This window comes from Bos javanicus, chromosome 12 (genome assembly GCF_032452875.1).
Source record: "Bos javanicus breed banteng chromosome 12, ARS-OSU_banteng_1.0, whole genome shotgun sequence".
In the NCBI taxonomy this organism is placed as follows: Eukaryota; Metazoa; Chordata; class Mammalia; order Artiodactyla; family Bovidae; genus Bos; species Bos javanicus.
Window position 1 is genome coordinate 36,333,759 of NC_083879.1, and position 27,147 is coordinate 36,360,905.

The 27,147-nt window shown below is 38.1% G+C and overlaps 1 protein-coding gene across 4 annotated transcripts in view; it reads left to right on the plus strand.

The window, feature by feature from the left end:
- PSPC1 (paraspeckle component 1) overlaps nt 1-27,147 on the plus strand; it is a 93,218-nt gene that overhangs the window by 48,606 nt on the left and 17,465 nt on the right. For 3 of the 4 annotated variants that reach the window (XR_009740028.1, XR_009740027.1, XR_009740026.1), the window contains exons 7-8: nt 25,464-25,559; nt 26,184-26,291. Coding sequence is in view for 1 of the 4 variants with exons in the window: in XM_061435040.1 (XP_061291024.1) it covers nt 1,551-1,736 (186 nt within the window). In the remaining 3 variants the exon portion in view is untranslated. Of the gene's footprint in view, nt 1-1,550; nt 2,024-25,463; nt 25,560-26,183; nt 26,292-27,147 lie in introns of those variants that run through there. The other variant, XM_061435040.1, reaches the window with a different exon arrangement.

A 27,147-nucleotide genomic window follows, 5' to 3' on the forward strand; every position in this document is an offset into this window, starting at 1 on the left:
TGACAAGACTCATACCATTTTCTTTTCCCTTAAAGTCTGTCACTATTTAAATGAGACTTTATATTGGTAAAACATTTTCTTATTTGGTTTTTGTTAATGGTTGTCCTAAGTAACATTAAGAAAGGGGAAATTAGTTGACTGTGTATTTGGGAAAGGAAGCTCAGTTCTGGAATAGAAGATACCATTACTGCTGAGAAAGAGAAGGTATTGCTGTTAAGACTCAGACCTGCCATCAGCTCTAAACCCTCTTGATCTCAGAGACACAAGCAGTGAATATGGGTCTTAGAACCGATGGATGCACTATTCTATTTTAAATTTTATTTACTTTAAATATAGTCCTTTAAGAATTTGGACAAACTGGATATGCCAACAGGCTTTTTAAATGAGTATCTACACAGATACCGAGGAAGTAACATAATACTGACTGTGATCAGATCCGGTGTTACATACTGATCAGTGTACCTGTGTCCTTCAGTGGAGGCTTATTTCGTAGTAAAGTGTCTGAGAGCTAGTAAAAACTTGTAAAAATACTTTGGTTAAAGTTTTGTGTAGCATGTAATCAGCAGAGACTTAGTAAAAGTAACTGGTCTGCTTTTACCTACCTCACACAGAAATGGTAACATTTATTTAAATGTCCCTCTTAGTCTTTTTCACAGTGGTATTTTACTACTGCTTATAGGGAGTTCTGTTCAACCTTTGCAATTATGATATGTAGTTATTACTGTGAAGTTTTTCAGAATACATAATTCATGTTTAATTCTGCCTTTTGTTGACTTCTAAAAACTATTTCCCCAGTAATAGTCTTTACAGAAAAGCACCTTCCTTGAAAGTTTTCATGCTGAAATTATAACTGTGTTTATTTATACTTTCTATGTTAAATGCATTACTGTTGAAATTTTTATAATATTTACTGTGTTGGCCAAAAAGTTGGTTGGAGTTTTTCCATAAGATGGCACAGAAAAACCTGAATGAACTTTTTTGGCCAACCCAGTACTTCTTCAAACAATGTGATGCTGCTCCCCAGTTTTGTCTCTGATTTTTAAAACACAGTACGTTTATTAATTGAACTGTTACATGCAGTATAAACTTTAATGAAAGAGAGGGAGTTCCCTGGCAGTCTGTATTTAGGACTGTGTGGTTTCACTGCTGTGATCCTGGGTTCATTCCCTGGTCAGGGAACTAAGGTCCCACAAGCCACATACAGCATGGCCAAGCGAAAAATAAATACAAATAAAAAGAGAGATCAGAACAGTAAAATAATAACTAAGTTTAAGATGGCATTCACTTTGTAAAATCAGTTCGTTTTTCATGAAATTGGGGCATAGCATTAGCAAAATGTAACTCTTCATTCAGATGCTTCTTTTATTTTTTATTTTTAAAACATAGTAACTAATTAAATTGCTCCTTTCTTCCTTCTATGTGTGATCCTGATTCTGCTGGACTTTCTGCTGAACTTCATGACACCACCACTTGGGATTGTGCCAATTTTTCTTGTCACTTATATTTGGCGTGTTCCAAATGGACTTCACATTTGTTATGTGGTATTCTAGCACAATGATAGATTTCCGCAAGGACCACCGTCTCAGATGGGATCACCTATGGGTAGTAGAACAGGTTCTGAAACCCCTCAAGCACCGATGAGTGGCGTAGGTCCTGTTAGTGGTGGTCCTGGTGGTTTTGGTAGAGGGAGCCAAGGGGCCAACTTTGAAGGCCCTAACAAGCGTCGTAGATACTAAACAGTCTTTCGTTCATGACTGTTTAGAGGAGAAAAATAACTTTTACCTGTTACCTAGAAGAAAAGTTTTATTGTTATTGTATTTAGACTTTAAATTTTTTTTTAAATACTTGAAGTTTTTGTATTTTTCTTTATTCATAAGCTTTGTAGATTAGAATGGTAATGATGATACTCATCATTGTGAATGTTCAAATGTGTTTGTGACTTTAGCTAAATATAAGTATGCCACAGTACTGTGAATTTTGTGTAGTTAATCTCAATAAAGAAATCATCTTGGATAATTTTAAACTGTTATTAGTGGTATTCTCTTACAGTTTTATTAAACTTTGCTGTAACGGTAATACTTGGATTGCTTTAACTAACCCCAGCCATTTACAAATGACAATGATTTTCATTTGTGCAAGTTGCCCTGAAATAGGAGCTTAGTGAAAACTGATGTCAGTAAGGGGCAGACAGAGTAGCAAGTGGGGGAGGGCGGGTGTGGGGATTACACCTGTATGCACCATTGATGTCCTGTGAAATCAGAGTTGCTGTCTACATTTCATACAGATTCTGAATATTCAGATATTCTCAGGAGGAATATTAAGGATATCTTTGTCTTGTGCCGAGTTTTCCAAATAAATCTTTTGAATCTTGAAAAAAAATGTTTGAAGGCAAATCTCTTTTGCTTATAAAATATCTATTTTTAATCTTACCGGCTTTTATTTATTTGGTGTCAATATCTAGATCTTACTCTTTAAATTTTCTTTAAAATCAAACAATAAATAGCATTAGCTAGGATGTTAGTTGGGAATTTGCTGTGGTATTTAAAAGAAATTGGGCACTTCTTGAGCATGTTTGTTTCCAGAAATGTTCAAGGTAGCCTGACTCTGCAGGCTATGAATGTTCAGGAGTCTCTCTGCAGTCAGACAGGCGAGGTGTGCTTGTCTCCGAGAAATATGGTTCATGTGGTGAGTGTTACAGCAATCAGATTAGATCTCTTTCCTATCAATTATGTTTTGAAGATTGATTTTCAGTAGTATGGAGAAACATCACATTAGGATTTTTATTCTAAAACGGTTCTCATTAAAAATTTTGTATGTTAGCCATGTTTAATTTAAAATTACATTTGAGGAATCATGTATTTAAGCCACAAATCTAAGGCATCAGGCATTGGTTGTAGCACAGTTACTTCTCACATAACATTTCAGTGTGTTACTATACCATGCTTTTAGCATTTTTCTGAAGAAGAATGTGTTTTAAAAAAGTGAGCAGTGTGTAAATATTACCCAGGCATGGTAATACCCATTTTTGCTGGAAGGCATCCTTTGAAAAAAGTTTGGTTACTTAAGATTGCATAAAAGCAATTGACTATAAGGCATGCTTGAGATGCATGCTTTTGTATCAAATTTTTCTTATGTACTATTTTATGTTCTATTTTTTTAGACACAACAATATGGATGTAGTTATTTTCCAAAATTGGCAGCATTCTATTGTTTTTGGCAAATCTTTGAAAACACGATAAGGAGATTGTAAAATAATAGACTATTCTCATCACATTTTCTGTGAATGTGAGTTGGCAAGGGGTGTGTAATTTGTAATGTTTGTGACATTAATTGCAGCGTGGGGAGTTTTAACATCAGCTATAATTTTTAAGTGATATCTGCTGCACCTGAATATACCTTTCCTGTCATCTGTATTTTTATTCTTAAAATCTTTAGGTAATTTTTAGTATTGTATTTTGCTTCAAAACTGAATTAAAATTGGGAGAAACTTTGTCCTTGATGTTAATACCAAGCTAGCTTTGGCCAAGGCTGTGAAATTCCGTACGATTCACTCAAGAACATTTGAAACCATTGCACAAAGAGATGCCCTAATCTGAACATTCTAGTGTCCGGCTCATTCTGGCTCCAAGAACAGAGCTCTACACAGCTTTTTCCCTTCATCGAGAAAGTCCTTGTTCCAGTTCTTACCAAGTTTACCCTGGAAACAGCTTCTGAGTGAGTCAAGTGGAGCATCTGTGAACTCCTAGTTACTCAAGTTTTTAGTGTTTTTGTCCAGTTAAACAACTTTGTGGCTCAGTCATTATTTTTTCTTGTGGAAAAGTATGCCAAGGAAAACATTTGAATGCAATTTGCTTAAAACTTGTAGATATAAAAATAAAGAATAGTATTAGCTTTTCTAAATAAATGTGATTTTGTCATCCATGCTCCCATAATTCTTTTCTTAAAAAGATAATATGAAACAATATTAGTAGTATAACATCACAGTATTATGTTTCTTTTTGTGTAATGATTTGAAACACTGCATTTAAAGTCTGCATGATTTAGGTTTCATATGCTGTTATTAATATGCACAAAATAAAATGAATATCCATTTTCCTAATTGTTTTATTTTAGTGATGTATTTTGTTAATTTCTCCGTTTTTATTTTGAGAATGAATGTATTCATTTTCTTCTTGACGTGATTCTGTCTTTAAAAAGCTATTGGTTAACTTGTATTTCATAAAGCTCAATTTGTTATTTTGAGTTTTTAGATTTTTATGCTTAAAATCAGTGCTGAGCATTCATTGGAAGATATTAAATATTTGTTTTGAATCCTACAATATCAGTAACATGGGAAAAATATTTGTTTTACCTAGAATTGCCATTTAATAGAACCAGAGATGATCAACAATGACAGTATCTGAATTGGATTTTGTTTCTCAAATACCTAATTGAATTATGCTATCACATTTTATTCAGAAATGTACCTGTCGAACATACAAGTTTCAGAAAGTTGGTGTTACATGTAAACTCTATAATAATTGCTAAATGTCACAGTGAATGGTTAATAGTCACATTAATGATTTGGGGGTGGGTTTATAATTACAAATTAGGTTATGAATGAGAGAAAGTACATAAATGTGTGATTGAATGGAGATGGTTTGTGGAAGAATGTGATAAATGTGTGTTTAAACCTCTAAAATTTTTGATATTTAGTGTCAAATGGTGCTAGTCAGAAATGAAAAAGATACCTTACTAGGGAAGAGTATGATACTTAAATGTGGGTTTTTTGGTATGTTAGGAGTTTTGTTATAATATGTAGTAGTATGTTTAACCATATTCGTGAAATTTGAGAGCATAACTGATTTTAAAGTCAGACTTACTTTTAAGAATAAGGCACATTCCTGACTCCTAGATTTCACCATTGTAAATGTTGCCCTGTCTTTTCCTTCCTAGTTGGTTAGATGCTCCTCCACAGGAACTCCTGGGGTCAGAGGAGGGGCTACTTCAGAGTAAGTAGCCAGGCCATCTGTTAAGTGGTACATGTAGCCCAGTATGGGTTATTTCATTGTAAACAAATAATGGTTAAATAAATTGACAGTAGTTTTACATTTTTCAAGAGCATTGTTTCCTTTCCAGTACCCTTCATTACTAAATTTTTAAAAATGGGAAACTGTAGTAGTATAAGATACTGGTTTTCTCCAGTGTGTATAATGAAGTATACACATACAGTTTCCTGATTGAATGTGGTTAAGTAATTTATAGAATGTCACTCTGGGAAAATGGTGAAGAATTTCACTATTTTTATAGAATCTGATTTTTTAAAAAGTTTTCTGATCTTTAAAATCAGGATTATATATTGTGTATTAGTTCTTTTAAAATCAATAGCACTATCTTCTGAGTATAGGAAAAAATATCTTGAAAGGGTCTTTGTTTCAAAGGGTCTTGATTACTGAATAATGTTATTACTGATTGAAGTTTGAATCTTACATGACTGAATATTTAAAGGTCCAAGTGCTGTGTTACCTTGGGAATATTATTTGACCTTTTGTCTTTTTCTATAAAATCGTGTTTAGATTATAAGTATCTTTAAGGATTCCTTTTGGTTGAAACCTATTATTAGGGTATATTTTTATTCACCTGGTGGAATTAGCAGTGTGTACTTTTTTGTTTTGAGATACTTTCAATATGATAAACTTTCATTTTCTAGATGAAGAATATCACATTTCTTAGAGTAATGTAGCCAGAGTTTGTAATGCATATTTAAAAGAATTCTTTTTCAAGTATATTGTATTATAGCTTAAATCAGTGTTGTAACTACCAACTCCTCTGTTCAGATTTTGTTGACTGTTCATTTAAAAATCTTCATTAAAATTACAGTTTGTCATCCCGAATTAAAGCAATGAGTTTCAAAAGAGATGGTATTGCTTCTAAGTAAAATGTCAAGTTTCAGGCAGTTCACTTCTGTGTAAAAATTGACTTGAATTGTTAGGATTAGGTAGAATGAAGTGTATATAATTTGAATACGTGAATTTTTCTTTCTACGTATTCTTTATATTTTTAAAAAGTATAAAAAATAAATGGTTTTAATTTACTCATTAAATACAAGGGCCCTGTGTTGATTGGTTCCGTAATAATGTAAGTGTACCATATGTCTTAAATGGCATGTTGTTGAAGGTTTTAGAATTGATATTTACACCTGGAATTTGTTTCCAGCTCTGAAATTGTCACTACAGGATCAAGTTCATTTTTATTGTGTGTTATACATCTCAGTTTAAGGTAAAATATATATATATGAAATAATATAAAAAGCTGTAGGAATCTATAATGTTTCATGGCATATTTGTGAGTGGATCTTTAAGAAATAGTCTTCGAGTTCTGATGTCTTTTATGGGAAGTGTCAGTGAACCAGGCTTCTGTGAATGAAGCTTTGTGTATGTTTTATCCTTGCCGTGTTCTGTGCAAGTTATGTACATTTTTATTTTTGTATGCTTGTTTAAAAATTTATTTTCTGCAGATTATTCATATTATCTAATACATAAAAATAAACAAACCATCTTATTTCATTGTACATTTTGCCAGGATGATTTTAGTTAATTTCTTGTCAAGGTATGTTTTAATTTAGATAATGTAAATTCATATAAAATATGATACATTGCTTAGATTTACAAGTGTGACTTTTTATGTACTAAACAGATGTTAAACAACTTCACATAGTGATTCTCTTTTAATAATTTCTGACCTTTTTAGTGTTATAAATAATAATAACTTGCTCAGTGGTTATTTAATCTATAATCTTTCTTTTTTTATGCCTGTGGTTAAAATATTTACATTTTTATGCCTGTGGTTAGAATATTTTAAACAGAATAACTATGAAGCCAACAGTTTAGCAAACTTAGCAAACTGGGTTGTGAGAAATAAATGGTGTGGTATCTAATACGAATATATCATTTTATGACAAAAAATGTTTATGGGAGCTCTGTCATTAAGAATTCACTATATTTGTTTATTTGTTGCACCAGTTATGTATTGAGAGGTCCTCTTGTATTTTGGACCCATCTCCAGAGCTGAGATACAACAGTGGGGGAAAAAATCCCTGCTATAAATTTCAGTAGTCGTGGATGTCCTCTGAATTGATGGCTCTCAGGCTAAGTGTGCACTGGAATCACCTGGAGGTTCAGTAAAACAGACTTCTGGGCCCTACTCCAGAGTTTCTGATTCAGCAGGTCTCAGGTGGGGCTAAACAGCAGGCATTTGTAACAAGTTCCCAGGTGATACCCATATGTTGGGTCTGGGGACCCCACTTTAAAACCTGTTTTCTAAAGTGTTCCTCTGAAGAGGCACAGTAACTCTTTCAGTTGGTTGTTTTTGGTGGTGGTGGCATAGGGGATTGTCCTGGTACATTGTATGTTGAGTAGAACCCTTAGCCAATCGTTAAGAGAAACCAAAACACTCTTCAAGCTTTCCCAGGTTCTGCCAACTGGCAAGAACTGCAAAAAATCTGTTATTGTTATCAGGCTATGGCTTGGCTATTGAGTGCTGAGTCCTAAACATAATGCTCTTTTTGAAGTAGGATTTTATTATGTGTGTGTTCATAAACCTAGTTAGTTTAAGTGAAGGGGGCGTATAGAGAAATACACACTTTGAAATGTAAAGTTTTTTCACTTAACTGATTCTCAGCTATCCTTACCAGTATGAGGTTGAAACAGTGTAATAATTTGTTTTTGTGTCAGTGTATTTGAATGTGCTTGTGCCAGATGACCTGTGAAGGTGCTAGAAAACTGCTGATCTTTACTTCCCATCCTGGTGAATATGAATAGAATGATACTATTTTGATGAAATAATGGGTTTTGTAAGTGAGCTCACCTTTTGCTTTTCCAGATTGAGGGTAAAGTTTTGATAAATTATTTTTTCTAAGACCATGTGTATATTTACTAAATGTAATTTCTTTTGCTTTGCAGCTTCAATTTTTATTACGCACTTTAGTGATACCCATCTGGCAGTTTAGTAAATGAGAATTGTTAAATAATTTTAGGTAGAGTTATAACCTGCTTTGTGAGACCTTACAGTGATATATATGTATGCTACATATATTGATATATATGTATGCTACATATATTGATATATATGTATGCTACATATATATGTGATTTAAAAGTCTATTTAAAATTATATAGTATGTTGAAATAATCAAACTGGTTCATAATGAGAGCACATAGTTAATATACTGACAATAATTTCTTCCAAACAGTTGTGACTATGTTAGTGCAAAGAAATAATCGCCTGGTTTGCAGCCTTCTAAATATCTTGGAATATAGTTTCTAGAACATTGTGGTATATGTTAGTTAAGAATATCTGTGCAAAGCAAACAAGTGTGGAGACTTGTTTCTCCTTGTAATCCAGCTGTCTCCTAGGTGCCTCTCTGTCCTGCTTCCCACCAGACTAATAACCCTGACACCGTAAATCCACTTCGACCAAGCTTTTTTTTCTTTTATGAGCTAGAAATGGGTGTGGGTCCAGGAAGGAGTGTTAACTGTGGTCTAGAAAGTCGTCATATCCACAGACCCCATTAAGGAGTCAGATTCTTTGCTCCTTCAGAGTCCAGGACTTAAGAGGCTCAACTTCTATCCTAGGGTGGCTTGTTAACCTGTTTTTCAAACAGAAATTCTCATGCAGGTCAATGAGAGGAAGGCTTTGTTTCATACATCCTTTAAAGCAAATTTATATAGATTTCTAAATGTATTTGTTTTTCCTGTTTAAATGTTTATTGCTAGTTTTCTTCAGCCAAGTCCTGTGGCTGGCAGTCCTTGAAAGTGAAAGTGAAGTTGCTCAGTCCTGTCTTGAGTCTTTACAACCCCATGGACTGTAGCCCACCAGGCAAGAATACTGGAGTGGGTTGCCATTTCCTTCTGCAGGAAATCTTCCTGACCCAGGGATTGAACCTAGGTCTCCCACCCTGTAGGCAGATGCTTTACCATCTGAGCCACCAGGGAAGTCCTTGGACATCTACAAAAGTCAGCGCTTAACTATTTTTAGGCATATGAATGCAGAAAAATGATAAATTTTGAAGAAGGAAACTGTCTTGGGTTTCTGTTTATAGTTTTTATATTACTGTAGTTTTTGGATTCAGACTTGACGTTTGCTTCTTACAGCCCCCCACCATTATCTTCCCAGGAAGCCATCAAAGTTTTATGATGTGTTGTTGCTATTTAGATTTATGCATAATGATTTATTAGGAAAATGTAAGAGACCTTGTTTTTTTGCTTGTTAGCTGTATATTATGCTTAATGGGCCTTTATCTTGAGCCATTAAATCATGTATATTATATGTAGGAGGAAGATCAGAAGTTCTTGGAAAATGACATGTTCCAAATTTGGGGGCTGTGAAGTACAATATAGAAAATACCTATTCAGATTCTTAATTTCTGCTTTGCAATGTAATGTGTTTATATTTCAGGAAGACTAAATATATATTCTAGTGTTTGTGCTTCAAGTGTTAGAGATAAGGTAAGCCAAGTTATTCAAATTATGATCTTTTAGACAATGACTGGATGATTTCTCTGGGTTAAAAATACAGATCTGATAATTTGAATTATCTTGTAATTAGTTGAACAATATGGAAGAACACTGCCTGACACAACATGTCCAGTCTTTTTTTTTTTTTTGGTCATATCCATATAATACATATACTAAATAATTTAGCAACATGTAAACAAGACTGATTTCAGCAGTTGGATATTGGCAGTAGTGTCCCGCAGCCTGGGTACTGCAGAGACAGCTGTGCCAAAGACAGTCCTGCCTTCAGCTCTCTGGCATTTGCATTCTAGATCTGAAGACACTCAGTGACAGATAGTTGAGATGACTAGAGAAAATGATAGCTGTTTTATTAAAGGAGACTGGAAAATGACCATCTCAGGAGATAAAGGGACAGAACTCTCTTAAATGTAGTCTGTACTGATAAAACAGAATTGTGGTCGAGTGAGTGGTACAGTCAGTCCACGTGGTAGCTGCACTGTTCCATGTGGCGGCCACAGGTTGCTGTTGAGTCTTTGGAACAGGACTGGTGAGGCTGGGACTGGATTTTAATTGCATTATAATTAACTTAAATTCGGTTATCAATGCAGTAGTAAACATATTTGGGGTAATTTGGATATGTGAATTTACTTTTGCATCTTAAATTTAATGAAACCTAATACATAAGTATTGAAGAAAATTTGCCATTTGAAGTAGATGTGTAAAATAGACACAAAATTGCAGAGACTTAGTATGAAGAAAGAATAAACTATCTTAACTTTTCATATGACTACTTGTTGGATTGGTAATATTTTGGATATATTCAGTTAAATAAAGTTTACTATGAAGCTAATTTCATCTGCTGCTTTTTTTCCCCCTTCAATGTTGCTTTTATGAAATTTAGAATTTCTTTTGTTGTTTGCATTATTTTTCTTCTGGGAAATGCTGGTCTAGGATAGTAACTGTCAAATTCTGTTATTTTCCTTACATGATTGTAATCCTCGAATCCTGTTACATGGCCTGTAGTTATGAATCTGTTTATTTTTATCTTTTAAAAAGAATAACTTGAGGTTGAGGGTTTGCTGAGTGTATGCTCACTGTGAGGTGTCAGGGTGGGACAGCATTCCTGTATGATCAGTTGGTGTTTGTGCAGGAGTGGCCAGCGCGGCTGAACTCCCAGTTCTCAGGAAGTAGCGACACACGTTTTACTCCCTTTACTTTTGTATATTATCTACCTGACACTTTCTTTATAAAATATTTACTCTTAACTCCTGAAGACACTTTGTCATGTAAGATTTCTCCTAAAACTTTGTGAAATTTTCTTCATTTATTTACTCCATTTAATCTAGGATGTCAGTTCTGAGAAAGTTAAGGACCTTATCTGTCAATTAGTGATATATTTTCAGTTCCTAGCAAGTCCTTACTAAATATTTAGTGGATGAATGACACCAACTGTAAGACAGACTCTGTATTCACTAATGAGAATACAAAAATGAACAAAATACGGCACCTTCTTGAGATTAAGCAAACTATTAGGCCAGTTGATAGTAATGAAACAATTAGGAAGTGCTCTGGAAACCCAGAAGCGAATATCCACTCATGTTGGGAAGATTTCACTAAGATGATCATTTTTGAGCAGGACTTAAAGGTGAGTAAGTAAGTGCCCAGGGTAGACTTTTAGGTGGGAGTTGGAGAGAGGACTCGGGGGCAATGAGTAGTTAACAAGGAGCTATCCAGGGCCAGGAGTCAGGGTGGAGAAGTGAAGATTGCTAAGTTTTGAGTTTGAGGTGAGGAGGGGTCAGGACAGGAGTGGCTAGGTCATAAATGGAAAGACAGGTGACCACATAGACCATTGATTCCCTACCCCCACTCCCCAGCTACACTTGCTCCTTGACAGGATCTTTAGTATTTATGAGGGTTCTTCAGATTACAGCTAAGTATTTTACACATAGAGTGCAGTTTGAGACGACAGTTGGCTCTTGTGTCCCTGGATTCTGTATCCACATGTTCAACTAACAGTTGACTGAAAAGTGTGGGGGTGGGAGGGGTAGGGAATTCCAGAAAGTTCCAAAAATTGAAACTTGAATTTGTCATAGGCAACTATTTACATAACATTTATATTTGGTATTGTAAGTGATCTAAAGATACTTACCATATAGGAGGTATGATTTATATTCAAATGCTTTGCCATATTATAGTGGATTTTGGTGTTTTGAGGGGGTTCTGGAACCAGCCCCCTGCGCATGCCCAGGGCTGGCTGCAGTAATCTGATGGGAGCAGGAGGTTAGGGTGCTAGTGACCTTGCGGTGTTTGGTCTGAGTGCTGGGCCAGTGGTGATACTGTTTGCTGAGACACGGAAGGTAAGTGCTCAGGACTGGGCATGGGGTGTAGCTGATTGAGGGAGAGAATGGCTGTCCACTGGGTTTTGTAATATTTTGGATTTGAGTTCCTACAGTGGTTTGTTGGGGTTTTAAAGACTGTATAAAGCTTCTCTGGTGAACAGTGACCTAGAAAGGCCTTGTCATTTATCACTGAAGGTGACTTAGTACACTTCATGCTGGTCCTGCTTTTACTGTCCCTCTTGCAGTTATTCTCCATATAATATCCTGTGCTTCCTTCTAAAAGGCTCCTACCCTGTGCCAGATGCAGTAGTTCTGTCTGAACAGAGCCCCTGCTGTCTTGTTGGCCATGGGCATTATTTGACCTGCTCTCTTGTTTCCATCCCACCATCCTTCTGCCCTTGCACACTGAGCCCTGAGATGGCACCTGTTTCCCTGGGTCTCTGAGGAGGACCCTTTCCCCACAGAACTAGACCACTTCTTCTCATTACTGTCACCTCGTCAGTGTGTGGTGCTTGTTTGTCTGTTGTACCTGCCTTTTACTTATCTTTTATCAATGTTCCCAGTATCATGGCACAGTTGGTACTTCTATTTCTTGAACTGGTCTGAGGAGATACCCAAGAGGAAATGGCATAGACTTGAGAGTTTGCAGCTCATGTGTGTGGATGAGCCTCCCAGGTTGCTTATTCATTAAGTAGACAGTTTTTAAGCAGCTTTTGTCTTAGCCTGTGTGTAAATAATGAAGAAAATAGACTTGGTCTCTCCCTGCTGTGAGCTTGGAGTCTGGTGAATGGTGAGGGAAACGCGGTGAGAACTGGCAAGTTCTTAGCTGTCATCACAGTGGGGAGTTAGAGCAAGAAGAGGAGGCAGAACATTGAGCAAAGCCGCATGTGTAACAGAATTTGGGAGACTATATGCCCTTACATACATCTATAGAAATATGTCTAAAAAGAAAGAGTGAGGAGCTAGGAAAGAAGGGAGAATGTAAAGGGAGTGATTTGGGACGGACAGGGGAGCCTGGGGAGGCGAGGTTGCTGGTATCAGTTCTAACTTAAAAAGGCTCTCACTGCAGTTTTGTGAGTGCCTGAGCTCCGTGCAGTGGAGGTTGGTGCCGGAGGAGCCCCAGGCATACATGAGAAAGGGCAGCAGGTTGCCATTGTCCTCTGCAGGGGAGTCTGGTGTTCTCTAATTGAGTGTCAATCAAAGGCTGCTGGTTTTTGAAGGTTCCGGTCTTGTTTTCCTGGCATTGGTATGACCTGGAGAGAAGGGGACAAGTGGGCCAGAACAGCTCTCAGGGAGTGTGATCGTCATGTGTACTCCAGCGGACACGGATGGTGATGGTGATAATTCCTCCAGTGACTGAACTGTCAGGTGGCTCCGTGGTTATGGTTTCCAGGAGAAATAGTTCAGTAATGCTCTGTTTTGAAGGGAATAGTTGTTCTTCTCAGGCTTTGTTTAGTAAGTTGGGTATTGTATCAAAAAAGATTGAGATATTAGTTTGTGCAAATATTGGGAGGAGAAAAAGCATGTAATACGTAATTTGAAGAATTTTCTCTCTTTTGGTCTTTTGTGTTGTTAATTCCTATTATTCAAGGGTGAGTCATTATTCCATACCCTGATTAAGGCTGCTGGCTCCCTTTCACTGCACCCTGTTTTCCCTTGTTTGCTTCCATTATTGTGGTCTTTTGGTTAACATTTATTACTGTTCAGTTGGATGGCTTCTGGGGATTTTTAAAATTACTTACAGTCATTGTTTGCTTTTCTGGGTTCCCTTTGAGATGGTGTTTTGAAATGTTTATAGATTATATAGTAAACTTAACTGTATAGTGATAATACTTAGTCCCTGCATTTTGGCTTCTGTAAGTCTTCTGACTAGGTGCTTTACGGTGAAGACAAATTTAATGTGGGCAGAGTATGAAGAGTGGGTGGGGTGCCACCACCTGGGAACCTGCAAGCAGCAGTTTTCTGTTTTGAGATTTCTTTGCTCCTGACGTCAGAGCTGCTGAAAAGTTAGGAGATAAATGCAGTTGGAGAGGATCAAAAATTTTTTCTAGTTTACAATATAGTGCCATTTCAGGTAAAAATCAGCATGTTACAGTTGTGTGTATATTGTCCTAACTTCTAATGAAGGTCAAATATAATCACGTTGAGTTAGAGGTTTAATTTTTTTATATATATAGCAAATATGTAGTATTTGAAATACAAATATGTTTTAATACATTTATTTGAATTATGGTTCAATTTCCTGCCTTTATACTTACTAGTGTAGAAAGAGAATTGTTTTTTAAGACCAATTAATTAGGTGTTTGGACTATTTCAGTTTTTCATAAAATGTTCCCAGTGCCCTTTATCTTGAACATTTCCTCAGTTTCCCTTGCTTCTCATCGCTGTCTTTACGTGGCGCCTTCTGGAGGCTGGCCTTGTCTGCGCCCACCCGAGCTGTCAACAGCTGCAGCGGCCCTGGGCCCCTTGACGCTCCAGGGCTCTGCTGGATCCATGTGTTCCTCTTGGCATGTGCTCGGCAAGATCAGCCTTAAGTGAACCCTGGACAGTTCACCGTGACTGTTAACTACAATTCTCTTCCAGTTTGTCCTTTACTAGTTCTTTTCTTCTGGACAGTGTGTGAGCGCACATACACTTACCATGGGTGCTAGTGCCACAGTGAATTTTGCTTTTTTTTTCTTTAAATGAATTTTATCACATCATGATGTAGGTATTAAAAATGCTAATTTAATGTAGACATTTTATTGCTGTCATGATACTTGGATATATGCTACTACTACATTTTTCAATAAATGATTTTTTAAAAATCGTATAGGGCTCACAAATGAATTGTAAGTGATCACATTATTGTTAGATGTGGATAAAGCCTAGGTATTCACTAGAAGTGGCTGGTGATTCTGAATCATTGGTTCCAAAGAAGGTCTATTAGCTCCATACGAAAAGGGTTTGCTTCATTTAAGGTCAAGGAGCCAGTGTTGGGTGGACACAAGGTGTTCATGTTTTTGAGCAACTTCAACTCTTGCGGTTCAAGTACAGCACAGGAACTAAAGTGCAGTGCAGGGACGGCTGGTGAACACCAGCAGGGTTGAGATTGGTCATATCTGCATGAATTGGGAAGCAGAAGGGAGAATTCAAGAGAGCATGTGTGAATACACAATAAGTCTTGGAGTGTTGTTATCAGGAAAGAGTGTACCTTGTGCTGGGCTTATTAGAGTGTGTGTTCGTGTGAAATAATCACCTGCTGTGTGCACAGTTCAGTGGCAGTGCTGGGGACACTTGGCAACTTGGTACAGTACACATGAAACCTGTTCAGAATTGTTACAGGGAGTTTGGAGAAGAGAAATGGAAATAAGATAAACTAGTTGGGAAGGATATGCATACTATGAATGAGAAGGGAATGTTTTTGTTCAGGGCAGGAGGGTTAGAGGACCCTTCAGAACATAAGGGGAGAGTTACTTCATGAGTGTGTCCAAGGTTTGGGGAGGTAGAGATGTCCTAGTATTGTCTCCAGGGTGAGTTGCATCTTGTTTCGGGAGCAGGTGGTATCAAAGAGGACTCTGTATGAACAAAGCTGTGTGAAGTGAGAAGTTAGCCAAAGTGAGAATGGAAAACTAGTCAGCTCTTACTCCATAATAACCATAAGGAATGTATTGGCAAGAGAGTAAGTCCTGAGATTTGTATCTCAAGGTTACCTGGATTGTGGAAGGACAACTTTGGTTAAACTCAGACTGCCGGCCAGACAGCTTGTTGAGATCAGGAAAAGGATTGGAGAGTAAAAGTAGGCATCAAACCAAGATATAGCATTGAATTACAGAATGATCAGAAGGTGGTGGTTAATTGAATGTTGGGGAGGTTATGTGGAAGAAAGGCAAGATTGACTGGTTTTGAACCCCAAGTCCGATATACCATTTTGGTGCCACCAACTTACAGGAACAGAGCAGTGAGGTCAGGATGGAGCTCTTCACGTTCTTGTGACATCTAGAAAGGGTGCTGAGTATGGAAAATCATTCAGCTTAGGAAATGATCTTGGCTTGAGAATTTTGACAGTCATCAACAGTGAGCACCAATTGATAAAGTGTGAAGCAGATAGTTGACCAGTGCACATGTATATAGTTTAGGGGCTGATACACCCTTCACACATCTCTGTGGATGTTTAGGTTTTGAACTTGAAGGCTTTGGTGAACTGAGTCTTATACTGGAATACAGCTAAACCTTTAAGGCTCCATAGAATACTGCCATTGTATTCATTAGAAATGCACACTTAAATGACTTACTTAATTCATACTTGGTTAATGGCCAGCATTAGACAGTGTGGAAACCAGAGGTGGAATAAGCCCTGTTTAGTGCAGGCTGTGTATTGTAGCAGCATTCAAGTCCTTGGAGACCTGGAAATTCTTTGTCACACCATTGTGTATTAGAAAGCATTAACATCTCATAAGGAGAAGGCAATGGCACCCCACTCCAGTACTCTTGCCAGGAAAATCCCATGGATGGAGGAGCCTGGTAGGCTGTAGTCCATGGGGTTGCACAGAGTCGGACACGACTGAGTGACTCCACTTTCACTTTTCACTTTCATGCATTGGAGAAGGAAATGGCAACCCACTCCAGTGTTCTTGCCTGGAGAATCCCAGGGACGGGGAGCCTGGTGGGCTGCCGTCTATGGGGTCGCACAGAGTCAGACACGACTGAATCAACTTAGCAGCAGCGACATCTCATAAAAATCAAGAGGCCTTCAAATACTATTGATGCATAAACTAATTCAGTATATTGTGAGTTTTTGAATAATATGTATCTAATACACAAACACGGAGATCCAGATTGGTGCACAGTGAAACTTTCTTGCTACTGTCTACACATCACCCAGTTTCTCTGTCCAGGAGCAGCCATGGTCACAATTTCTTGTGCATCCATCTGGAAGGTTTTGTGCATTCACAGGCATGTTTGTTTACATTCTAAATACATATGCAAGCAACTACACACTCCTATTAATCATCTCACAATATTCTATTTTCAGTGTTCTAAATGATCCCTCACTCTTCTTATACTTATTGGTAGGTCATAGGTGTGTGTACCAGATCTTTTGGGGATAGTGTTTCATTGATTCTTTTTTTTTTCCCCATTATATGCTTTGTAGCATGTTGTTGGGTACACAGAATAGAGACTGTGTGTGACTATGTCTGTAGGACATAGAGTACTAGGCCATAGGGTATGTGTGGTTTTGGGGTCTTCTTTTTTTTCTTTTGATTGTGCTGGGTCTTTGTTGCTATGTGGACTTTTTTTCTCTAGTTGTGGTGCTTGGTCTCCTCATTGCGGTGGCTTTTCTTGTTGAAGAGTATGGGCTCTAGGGCATGGGCTTCAGTAGAGAACATAGGCTCAGTAGTTGTGGCACAGGGACTTAGTTGCTTCGTGGCATGTGGTATCTTCCGAGATCAGGGAATGAACCCATGTTTCCTGCATTGGCAGGCAGATTGTTTACCACTGAGCCACCAGGGAAGCCCAGGTATGTGTGTTTTTAATGTTTTTTTTTCAGATGCTGCCTGTCCTTATTGTGGACAGTGGCAACTTAACGTTACCCCCAGCAGTCCTTAGCTGAGGGCATAAACTCAGTAAATGTCATATGTTGATAGGAAATAATGGCATCTTTGCAGGTGATGGTAAAAGTCTTGGAAGAGAAATTATATGATTGAACTGGGGAGAGCTAATGGGTCAGTGTATTAACAGTGGTGTGCTTGACTTGAAGTTCACTTCTTAAATAGCATGAGTAGGAAGAACTGGGAATTCTTTATTCTAGAAGAATCCTCCCTCTCTTTGCTGCTGTTAAAATTTCACTTTGAATTTAAAATCTGATATTACTTGGAAATACTGGAGGGGGAGATATACTTCATTTATAAGCCAAAAATGGTGGAGTCCCTAAGCTATATTTTAAGTTTTGTGTAAAATTAATAAAATGTTTAGAAACGCTTATGTTCATTCCCAAAGGATTGCAGTTTGTTATTCAATGAATTATTATATAAATTTAACATTATATAACAACGTGAAATGACTTAATTAAAAATTTTCTGTCTCTTAAGGTAGTAATAATTACATGTATGTTGTATACCCAAGGACTGAGTAGTTTGCTCTTTGAAACATTGGAATGTCCTTGGTCACAGGTCACTTTCCCAGTATCTACTGTCATATGAGTGTTCTCTCCATGGTGTTTGTTCCCTTATGCGTGGTGGTTATTAGTGCAGGTGAGCAGTGTTCTTGAACATGTGGTGTGGCCTTGCTGGTGCTGGGGCTGCAGCTGGGATCCACATCACTGGGGGTGGTGGGAGGGGGCGGGTTGTCCACTTAGCCAGGACAGCCCCGGAGGTTTTCCTGAGGAGAGGTGGCAGCTCTTGAGCTGCTATGAATGACAGGAGGAGGGGGCTTGGGAGGTTAGAGGTTGAAGGTGAGCCCTGTTCAAGCTGAGGGGTACCATTTATAGCAAGGAAGGGACTGTGGCTGGAATTGAGTGAACCGAGGGTTCTTACCCCTCTTTCCTCCCATTTTTGTCTGACTGAAGCCCTCAACCATCCCATTCAGTGAAATTTTAGCACCACAGATAGCTGTTTGTGTATTGTATTTGTGCTTTATACATAAAATTTAAAATTTTTGCTGACCAACTAATTTTCTCCCTCTTGGGAGCAGTTCTGGCCTATTGAGAACACAAGTCTAGAGCCACGTATGTGGAGGCCACGAGACTCTTACTTGAAATGAGAAGCCAGAGAAAAGGCTTGGGCCGGGCCGGGCAGTGATGTGACCTGGTTTGTGCTAACAAAGGTCCAAAGCTATGGTTTTTCCAGTACTGATGTATGGATGTCAGAGTCGAACTATAAAGAAAGCTGAGTGCTGAAGAATTGATGCTTTTGAACTGTGGTATTGAATGAAGAATACTCTTGAGAGTTCCCAAGCAAGGGGATCTAACCAGTCCATCCTAAAGGAGATCAGTCCTGAATATTCATTGGAAGGACTGATGCTGAAACTGAAACTCCAATACTTTGGCCACCTGATGTGAAGAACTGACTCACTGGAAAAGACCTTGATGCTGGGAAAGATTAAAGGTGAGAGGAGAAGGGGACAACGGGATGAGATGGTTGGATGGCATCACCGACTCAATGGACATGAGTTTGAGTAAGCTCCAGGAGTTGGTGATGGACAGATAAGCCTGGCATGCTGCTGTCCATGGGGTCGCAAAGAGTTGGACATGTCTGAGCAACTGAACTGACCTGACCTGAAAGGCTTGTAGCAGCTGATGAAGGACTTGACTGAAGGAGAGCCCAGGATGCAAGCAACAGGCAGACCAATGACAAGTAAAGAGAAGGGAAGGGGAGCTGGGCTTGGTCCACATAGGTTTTCGATGACTCAGATGCAGTGGGCTCAGCTTTGATGGTCATCAAAGGTGTCTACTGTTGAGGGGAGCTCATCTTTGGGCCTCAGTGAGGTTTAGCCAGGAAACGACAGAGAGTGTGGAGTCTGATTTTCATCCTTGAAGCCATTTAAATTTTCTATTTTTCAGTCACTTGGATGTAGCTATATGATCCCACACGCACAAATTGAGAATGTTCAAAACTCCAGATTTGTTTCAACTTTTTGTTTTGTCTCAGCAGGAACGTGCCCCTATATCTTATGCCTTTTGTTCCAGACTTTTCTGGGACGGGAAAAGGGGGGATCTGTTTAAAAGCCTGCCTTCTCTTTTGTTGTTTTACCACAGTAGCAGTGTTCATGCATTAGTACGTGTACAGTTTAAGTTGAATACTGTTTGGAGTAAAGTAGTTCTGGAGCAGTTTATGGAGGGACACTGGTATGAGTTGAGGCTCTTACGGGGTTCTTGCTGCCCTGCCCACCTCGCTTTGTGAAATCAGTTAGCAGGCAACTTTCTAGGCTCTCACTGGAGTTCTTGGAAGTCACAGTGAGATATTTTTAATATGTCTTTATAAGTCCTCATGGTGACCAAAAAGGGGAAATACGATAGCATATATAGTCTAAAAAGGTACTCAAGGGAGTGCCGAAGTGCCCACACATTTCTGTAGTTCCTGTGGTGCTTTGTGAAGGGTTGTGGAGTCGTTGGCCAAGTGGTGGGACATCAAGCAGCCCTCCTAGCATTTGCTGAGGTGAGCATGTTGCATGTTCAGATGTTGTGGAGACATAAAAAGTTTGAGAAATGAGATTTATGATGGATGATTTTATGTTTAAAAAAAAAAAAAGCCTTGTTTTAATGTTTTCTAGTCATCTAGTTTGCAGAGTGTGCATTTCTCAAACTCCCCAATAATCAAAAAAATTTTGTGCTTTTAAAAAATGTGACACAGGATTTTTAAAAATCTCTCCCATTTTTAGACTTTTCAGCCCCCCCTTCTTTTTTTCTTCTGAAGAAATGGTTGGAATCTTGTGCAGTGCTTATGAACAGAGCATTAAGACATTTAACCACCTCAGTGTATTGAGTTGGCCAAAAAGTTCATTTAGATTTTTTTCTGTAAGCTATTATGGAGAACCCAAACAGACGTTTTTTTCGCCTGCCGAATTTTCAGGGAAATACTGTTTGGGACACACTAATTCAGCAGTTCCCGTGAGAGGGGCTTGGTAGGTGGCACCCAGAGTGAAAGAGTGTCTCTGAGATGGTGACCCTCCAGCCACCTCACTAAGGTTGCTCAGCACCTATTTCCACCTTGTATTTAAGTAGATGATCAACTCACAACAGTGCACATTAAACTTGTTTGATGTTTTGGGGTTGCAAGAGAGTCGGACACAACTGAGCAACTAAAGAACGACGTCTCCTAAGTACAGCATTGTGATATTATTCACTGCATATGAATGCGTAATGGGTTCTGCAAGAAATGCTTTTCCTAGTTTGTTCATTTACATGGTATCTTCAATGTTAAATGCTGTGTTTAAGTGGTTTGAAGTATATGTTGAAATAACTGTTGACTGTCATTTGATAGTTCATTCTTTTTCCTTTTCATTATATGTGAACACGGTTAATTTGTGAAGTAACTACTGTGGGATTCTTTGTGACAGTAATGTATTTGGAATATTGAATTTTTAAAGAAAACAGTGGAGGCTGAACAAGTAATGTCATCTTGAGCAAAAAACACAGTTTATTGTTGCTGTAGCTGAACTTGCTTTTAAAACTTAACCTGAGTATACGACCACAGAGGCTGGTTTTCTTTGGCTTTTTTGGGGAGGGCACTTGAGAAATACTATCACAACCCGATAATGCTGCTGGGCTTTTTCCCTTTAAAATTTCATTTTTTTGCTGTGCTGAGTCTTCCTTGCTGCATGTGTTTTTTTTTAGTTCCAAAGAGCAGGGGCTGTCCTCCAGTTGGAGTGCATGGGCTTCTCTGTGGAGCACAGGCTCTGGCGTGCGTAGGCTACAGTAGTTGCAGCTTGTGAGCTCCGGTGTGTGGTACAGGGGCTTAGCTGCCCTGAGGCATGTGGGTTTTCCCAGACCAGGGGTTGAACCGGTGTCCTCTACATTGGCTGGCAGATTCTTAACTACAGGACCATCAGTAAAGTCCCTGGATTTTTTTTTTTTTTCACTTTTGTTTTGAAGAGTTTTGGTTTCTTTGTTTTGGGGTTTTTTTTTTTTTAACTTAAAATGCCTTGTAGGAATTTGGAAACATAATTAAGTTTGACAATTTTCAGTGGTGTTTTTCAATTCCAAGGTCTTTCTTTCTCTCATGACAATCGATTTTGCACATATGGCAGACACATACAAATCTGGGCTCTTCATAAAACTGCTATGAATGTTCTTCTGCAAATTAGTTACACATTTCATTTTTCATGGGGAAAATACCTAAGGGTGGAGTTGCTGAGTGTTGCGTATGAAACAGCCAAGCAGTTTTCCAGAGTTGCTTGGCCTTGCAGCCCGAGCAGTGATGATGCCTACAGCTCTGTATCCATGCCAGCATCAGTCCTGTTGGTATTCACTGTTGAGATGCAGGCACATTATGTTTCCCTAGTAACTTCTCATGTTGATTATCTTTTCAGATAGTTTTGGCCATTAAGGTACCTTTTTAGTGAAGCACATTTGCCTTTCTTTTACCATACTTTTAACTGCTGTTTACAACTAGGTTGTGTAAGTTTCATTACTAGTTGATATAAAACTCACTGATCTGTGTATATAACCTATGAGATAATATATATGTATATTTTAAGTACAGATAGCTTTTAGAATTCTGAAAAGCCAGATGATGTTGGGAATCCAAAATTGAATGTTTTTATTACATATTTTTGTATAATGCCAGCTGAAAGATGAAACTTATTAGTTGAAAAAATCTTACGGTGTGATATCTTCTGTCATGATAACATGGGTGGAAGATCCATGAACCTGATAGAAAGTCAAAGCCTTAGAGTTTTTAAGTTTTATTGCAGATTTTCAATCCAGAAGTCATGAAAATTAGAGTCATGTTGAAAAAATGTCTACCTTCTGATGAATTCAGTCAATTTAAGGTGTATTTTCTTGTATCATGTGTTCATCAGTTGAAATTGTATTACATCAAAAAGCAGGAAGAACTTGTAAATATATATATTGTTATGTTTTTAACAGATTTACTGCTTTTACGTTTTCTTGGAAAATAATGACTTCTGAATTTTTGGTATACTGTTCTCTTAATCACAAACCATTTCTCTATAATCTCTGAAGACATATTCTTTGTTGCTTAAAGAGAATGTATTAGGTAACAGAATGAGATTACTTCAGTAAAGAGTACAGTACATATTTTGCCTGTTGTAAATTGCCTTTGGTTTATTGTTTTTGTGGCCATTATTGTGGTGTCTTTGCCATCAAGGCCGAGGATCATGTTTGGTTCTGCATAAGATCACAGAGGGTGACAATCATGAGGATGTCCCCTTCTCCATAACTACGAACTTCAGAATTTCTCAGAAGGCGTTTGTGAGCTTGCTAATAAAGAATGTGATTCCTTTATGGTTCAATACCACAGGAGTCTGCTCCAGAGGAGAACATTACCTTTGGGGGTGATTTCTGGCAAGGTATTATTTTTCACCATGAGCCATTATTAAAATCCTGTTTATTCAGTTTTTACAATTCATGTGTTGTAATTGGAAGAGCTTTGTAGAGTATTCCTCAACCTCCATACTTGTTGAATTATGTAGTATTTATCTTCCATAGTAATTTCTTGCAATGTACTATTATTTATATGTAATTTATATAATAGACTATGTAATAATGATTGACTTGTATTAACTCAGCGGAAAATGAGAATGTGAGTACTCAATCTCATTGGTACATAGTTGACTGTTAAGAATATGCCTTCTGTATTTTTAATGTTTGTTTCTTTGAGAAAAGTCATCAGAAAAGTACATGTGGTATCGGCCATTCACATTTCTGACTATGTGAAAAAAATCTTACGGTGTGGTTGGAGTCATTTTTGTTTTCACTGTTACCAGCCATTTCAGATGTACTGGAATGGAATGTAAAATCAAACATTAATTCTCACACAGCTTTTTTTTTTTTTTAAAGTAACTCTGCCTATGACTTAAAAAAATATTTATGGGTGCTTTGTGCTGGCAAGTGGGGGCTAGTCTTCGTTGCAGTACTCGGACTTCTCATCGTGGTGGCTTCTCTCTTGAAGCACGTGGGCTCAGTATTTGTGGTACGAGAGCTTAGGTGCTCTGTAGCATATGGAATATTCCCAGACCAGGGATCAAACCTGTGTGCCTTGCATTTGCAGGCAGATTCCTATGCACTGTGAAGACCTTACAAAGTTCTGACTGAGCCTTTTATCCTAAAATTAAAAACGGACCACGTTTGTCACATAGTTTTTGTATAGTTACAGCTTCAGGTTTTAGTTAAAGACTTTTCCTAGGGAATTCTCTCGCAGTCCAGTGGTTACGACTTGGCAGTTTCACTGACGGTCCTGGGTTTGTTGTTTGGTTGGGGAACTAATTTCCCACAAGCCTTGTGGCACTGTGAAAAAAATTATTTTTATTTAAATACAATTTTTGGTTGATCTTCACATTTTGAATATTCCTCAGGATCAGAACATATTAAAAGTATATCAAACTTCTACATCTCCTCAGATTCCTAACTCTAAATTATGAGCATCACTGAATGGATGTGGGTAGCAGGACACCTGTGTGTGTCTTACTGGTATTGGTTACAACCCAGTGCAGAGTAAATCTGGCCACATTTGGTATGAGACTACGTCATTATTTTAGTTTTTGTTTTTTTGTCTGTGCTGGGTCTTCGATGGTGTGTAGGCTTTCTCTAGTTGTGGAGAGTGGGGGCTATTCTCTGGTTGCAGAGTACCAGCTCTAAGGTGGGTGCGCTTCAGTAGTTGTGGCACACACAGGCTTAGTTGCCTCAGGACATGTGGGACTTCCAGACCAGGAATCGAACCTGTGTCCTGTGCATTGGCAGTGGATTCTTAACCACTGTACCACCAAGGAATCCCAGAGACTACTTCTTTAAACAACTCTAGTGATTGTTTTTTAATATTGAATTAAAGGATTAAGGTAAACCACCCTTTTTAAGACTGCCAACTAGCAGTTTCTAAATTCTGGAGAGTACCTTTTTAGTTTTCAGTGTAGTTAGTGCTTTGCAAAATTTGTGGGTTCACTGAAGATAATTAAAATCTTTAGTAGTCCTGGTGTCATTGTGTCTGTAAGAGTTAAGTAATGCGGGTGTCCATTTTGATTTATTTCCATTTTTCTTCTCATCCTTGATTTTACCAAAGGTTAATATATATAGGTAATACAGTTATAAAACTAACGTAGAATGCTAGTTGCAGATGGAAATAATATAAAACATAATTTTTGTTGATTTATGGCATGCTTTGCTTGAAAATATATTTAAGGTTCTTAAACTGGGACTATGGAGTTGGCTGTGAGCCTGTTGCACACCCAGGATTTTCACATAATTTTTGCATGCTTTTTGCAGGGAGGGTGATACTTCATCCAATTCTCAGGTAATTTGAGACCTAAACGGGTTTGAAAAGTACCAGTTGAGGATAGTTACTTCTGGTATATTTGGGTCACTAGTAGTAGTGAGCCTAAAACTAGTTATTTACTTCTCAATTATAATTGTGTACTACGGAACTAGTATTTCAGGGATGCTATTAAGACACACTTCATACGGATGAGGTAACAATAAACACAAACTGTACCCCAGCAGAAAACCTGGAGTGCATGCTGTCTTGGTAGGTAAGAAGTCATCTGATGGAGCACAGCAGGTTTTGTGTGCCCTACCTTGGAACAAGCCGAATAACATTTTGTAGATAGGATAGGAATCGGGATCCTATGTAGGATTTTGTATTACAAGCATCACAGGGCTGTGATGAGGGACCAGCAGTCCAGACAAGAGGACCTATCTATGGAAGATGAAAACAGGACACTTTACCATCTAGGATTGAAGTGTTTTCTCTGCTGCTGAAACACAAAATTGAGCAGAATTTTAAGTCAGTTGATGTTCTTTGACGAAACAAACAATCTTGACTGAATGGACATAATCAGATGAGGTAGAGATTTAAATGGCGTCTTGGTGGAACTTAATTACTGTCGTGGACTGTGGGAAATGAGATAACACATGGTTTTTAATTGATCATTTAAACTTGTTTTTAAATGGCTAAATCGGATTTTATTGTAATCCTAGGAGAAAAGGAAACATGGATGAAGCTACCTGAAATTTGGCTTCCTGTGTGAGCCCAAAGTTGAGAGCTGAGGAAAACCTGCCAGAGTTTCCTTTCAGGTCAGCCAGCACCTGCAGTCACCACTGCTTTCATCTTCCCGATGCCAGGATTTGCTGAATGACTTGGTCCATGTGTTAGCATTAGTACAACAGTTTATGGGCGAGTTGAAACCTGTGCTTCTCTGTCTTTGTATGTGATTCAGAGGGTTGCTGCTCTTCTCTTTGTGGAAGATTTGAGGTTATTTTTAGCTCCAATTTCCCCCACTGGTAGTAATATACTGATTAGTCTTTAGGCGAGACTGGACAGGGAATAGAAATGCAATAAACAGGGTCCTATTTATGCAGAAAAAAGTTCCTCCTGTTTTCTAGTCATTCTCAGCCTAAAATTTTAGTCTTGTGTCCCTTAGGAAAGCGTATAATCTTAAAAATGACTCAACATCGTAAACTCAGATTCAACCTGGGACATGAACTCCGTTTTTTCCCTTGCTGCTTTCCACCTTTTAAAGAGGATTTTAGAAACAGATTTTCGAATATTTTTAAAAATTATAAAGTTCTTTAGAGTCATTATGATGACAACCGTCATGAATGGTATATTGTCATCCTAATAGATCCCAAAAGTATTAAGGATATTTTTTCCCTCACCCACACCCCTAATCTGGTGATTTTAATCTGTTCTTGTTACAGTGGTCTTGGGGAGCAGGAACCTCAGCCTTTCTTGATTATCGCTTGTGAGATGAGACTGATGACATCAGAGCACTGGCTTAATAGGGTCCCAGGGGATCTGCATCCACAGTGAGTGAGCAGCACTGACCGGGGCCACACTTTTGGGAAATGTCACCTTTTCAAAGCATCTGAGGTCTCATGGACACACAATATGACAGCTGTTTATCCAGCCTTGGAATTACATTGGGTTGTTGTTCTTGAAGCTCCGAGTCAGAATCATTATCACCTGGAAACTTCCTGGAAATGCCAATTCCCAGCTCTACACATTGTCTACTGAACAGGATCTTGCAGGGGGTGGGGGGTGGTGTGTGGTGGGATCCAGCAGTTTAAAAAAATTTTGAACACACCACATGGCTTATTGGGATTTCAGGTCACTGACCAAGGCATGGTAGTGAAGGCACTGATTCTTAAGCTCTAGACCAAGGAGCTCTACCCTGCTGCCCCCTTTAAAAATAATGTTTTACTTTTAAAAACCCTTTTTTTACTGATCAATTATAATTTATAATTGCCCTTTGAAAATAGGTTTACAGAGAATTACTTTATACTCTGGGCATTTTGTTGGCATTAAATTTTCAAAGTGTTTTAGTACGTAGGTTCCTTACTTAAGTAAAAAAAAATACAGGTAAGAAAAAAACCCATATGTACATAGGCCAACTGTGCTATGATGCTGAAGATATGGTTTTATATGGCCAATCTACTGCTTTTCATTCCAGACTTTAGTTTCTGGTCAGTGAAAAGAAACTTCATTCAAGGAAAACAGTAACTTTGACAGTTAAATAAAATGGAAGATGTATATTTAATTCTAGAAGAAGGAAGAAGTGTCTTATTTTTCTGCCAGAAATCATACAACAGACTGCTGGGCCCCACTCTGCTGGGCCCCACTCTGTGACTTAAAGGCCCAAGAATTTTCCTTTCTTAACAAGGT